General features: G+C 39.9%; 1 protein-coding gene across 1 annotated transcript; it reads left to right on the top strand.

The window, feature by feature from the left end:
* The first annotated feature begins 204 nt into the window (after positions 1-204).
* On the top strand, positions 205-717 carry LOC106972237 (60S ribosomal protein L32-like). Its single transcript, XM_053220390.1, has one exon. The coding sequence runs from the start codon at positions 249-251 to the stop codon at positions 654-656; it is 408 nt and encodes a 135-aa protein (XP_053076365.1). The 5' UTR covers positions 205-248; the 3' UTR covers positions 657-717.
* Positions 718-1,218: the final 501 nt, after the last annotated feature.

The raw sequence follows: 1,218 nt of genomic DNA, 5'->3' as shown, positions 1-1,218 counted from the left end.
TATTTTTCCCTTTCATTTTATAATAGTATATAAAGTAAATTTTAATTTAGGCCAAGATTTAAAAAAAATATTGCTCTCATAACTTTCTTTAACTACTGCTCCATTTCTTTTTATCCCTTTATGGAAAGCTCAAAGACATTTTCTATCTGCTCTCTATAAGAGTTAGCTACTGCTGTGTAACAAACCAGACTATAACTTAGTGTCATAAAAGAGAATTTGTTTTGGGCAGCCATCTATAACTTGGCATCATGGCTGCCCTCAGATCTCTGGTGAAGCCCAAGATTGTTAAAAAGAGTACCAAGAAGTTCATCTGGCACCAGTCAGACCAATATGTCAAAATTAAGCGCAACTGGCAGAAACCCAGAGGTATTGACAATAGGGTGTGCAGAAGATTCAAGGGCCAGATCTTGATGCTCAACATTGGTTACGGGAGCAACAAGAAAACAAAGCACATGCTGCCTGGTGGCTTCCGGAAGTTCCTAGTCCACAATGTCAAGGAGCTTGAGGTGCTGCTGATGTGCAACAAATCTTACTGTGCAGAGGATGCTCACAATGTCTCCTCCAAGAACTGTAAAACCATTGTGGAAAGGGCAGCCCAGCTGACCATCAGAGTCACGAATCCCAATGCCAGACTGCACAGTGAAGAAAATGAATAGACAGCTTATGTGCATATCATATTTGTGTTAATAAAACCATACAACTAAAAAAAAAAAAGAATTTGTTTTTATCATAAGCCTACCATCATCTGGGCATTTTTGCTGATCTTCATTGGGCTCATTCATACTTCTTCAGAAACCTGATAAATCTTCTGGCATATCCAGAATGGCCTTATTTGTACAAGATACTTGAATAACAAGCCAAAGTGTGCCATACCTCTTGAGATGTATCATCAAAAGTGGCACAGTGTTGGAGCACCTGGATGTCTCAGTTAAGCAACTGACTCTTGGTTTTGGCTCAGGTCATGATCTCACGGTTTTGTGAGTTTGAGCCCCACCTCAGGCTCTGCACTGGCAGCATGGAGCCTGCTTGAGATTTTCTCTCCCTCTCTTTCTGCTGTTTCCTCCCTTGGACTGTCTCTGTGTCTCTCAAATAAATAAAACTGAAAAAAAATGGCACAATGTCACTTTTTGCCACATTATACTGGTCAAAACAAGCCCAGAATCAAGGAGTAGAAAAGTTTCCACATCTTTATGGAAAGACCTGAAAAATTACATTTCA

Source organism: Acinonyx jubatus, chromosome C2 (assembly GCF_027475565.1).
Source record: "Acinonyx jubatus isolate Ajub_Pintada_27869175 chromosome C2, VMU_Ajub_asm_v1.0, whole genome shotgun sequence".
In the NCBI taxonomy this organism is placed as follows: domain Eukaryota; kingdom Metazoa; phylum Chordata; class Mammalia; order Carnivora; family Felidae; genus Acinonyx; species Acinonyx jubatus.
Note: the sequence above shows the minus strand (reverse complement) of the source record. Positions and strands in the feature narration are given on the sequence as shown.

What these genes read in the sequence shown, in the direction of transcription:
- LOC106972237 (XM_053220390.1), top strand. Translation starts at nt 249, where the DNA reads ATGGCTGCCCTCAGATCTCTGGTGAAGCCCAAGATTGTTAAAAAGAGT.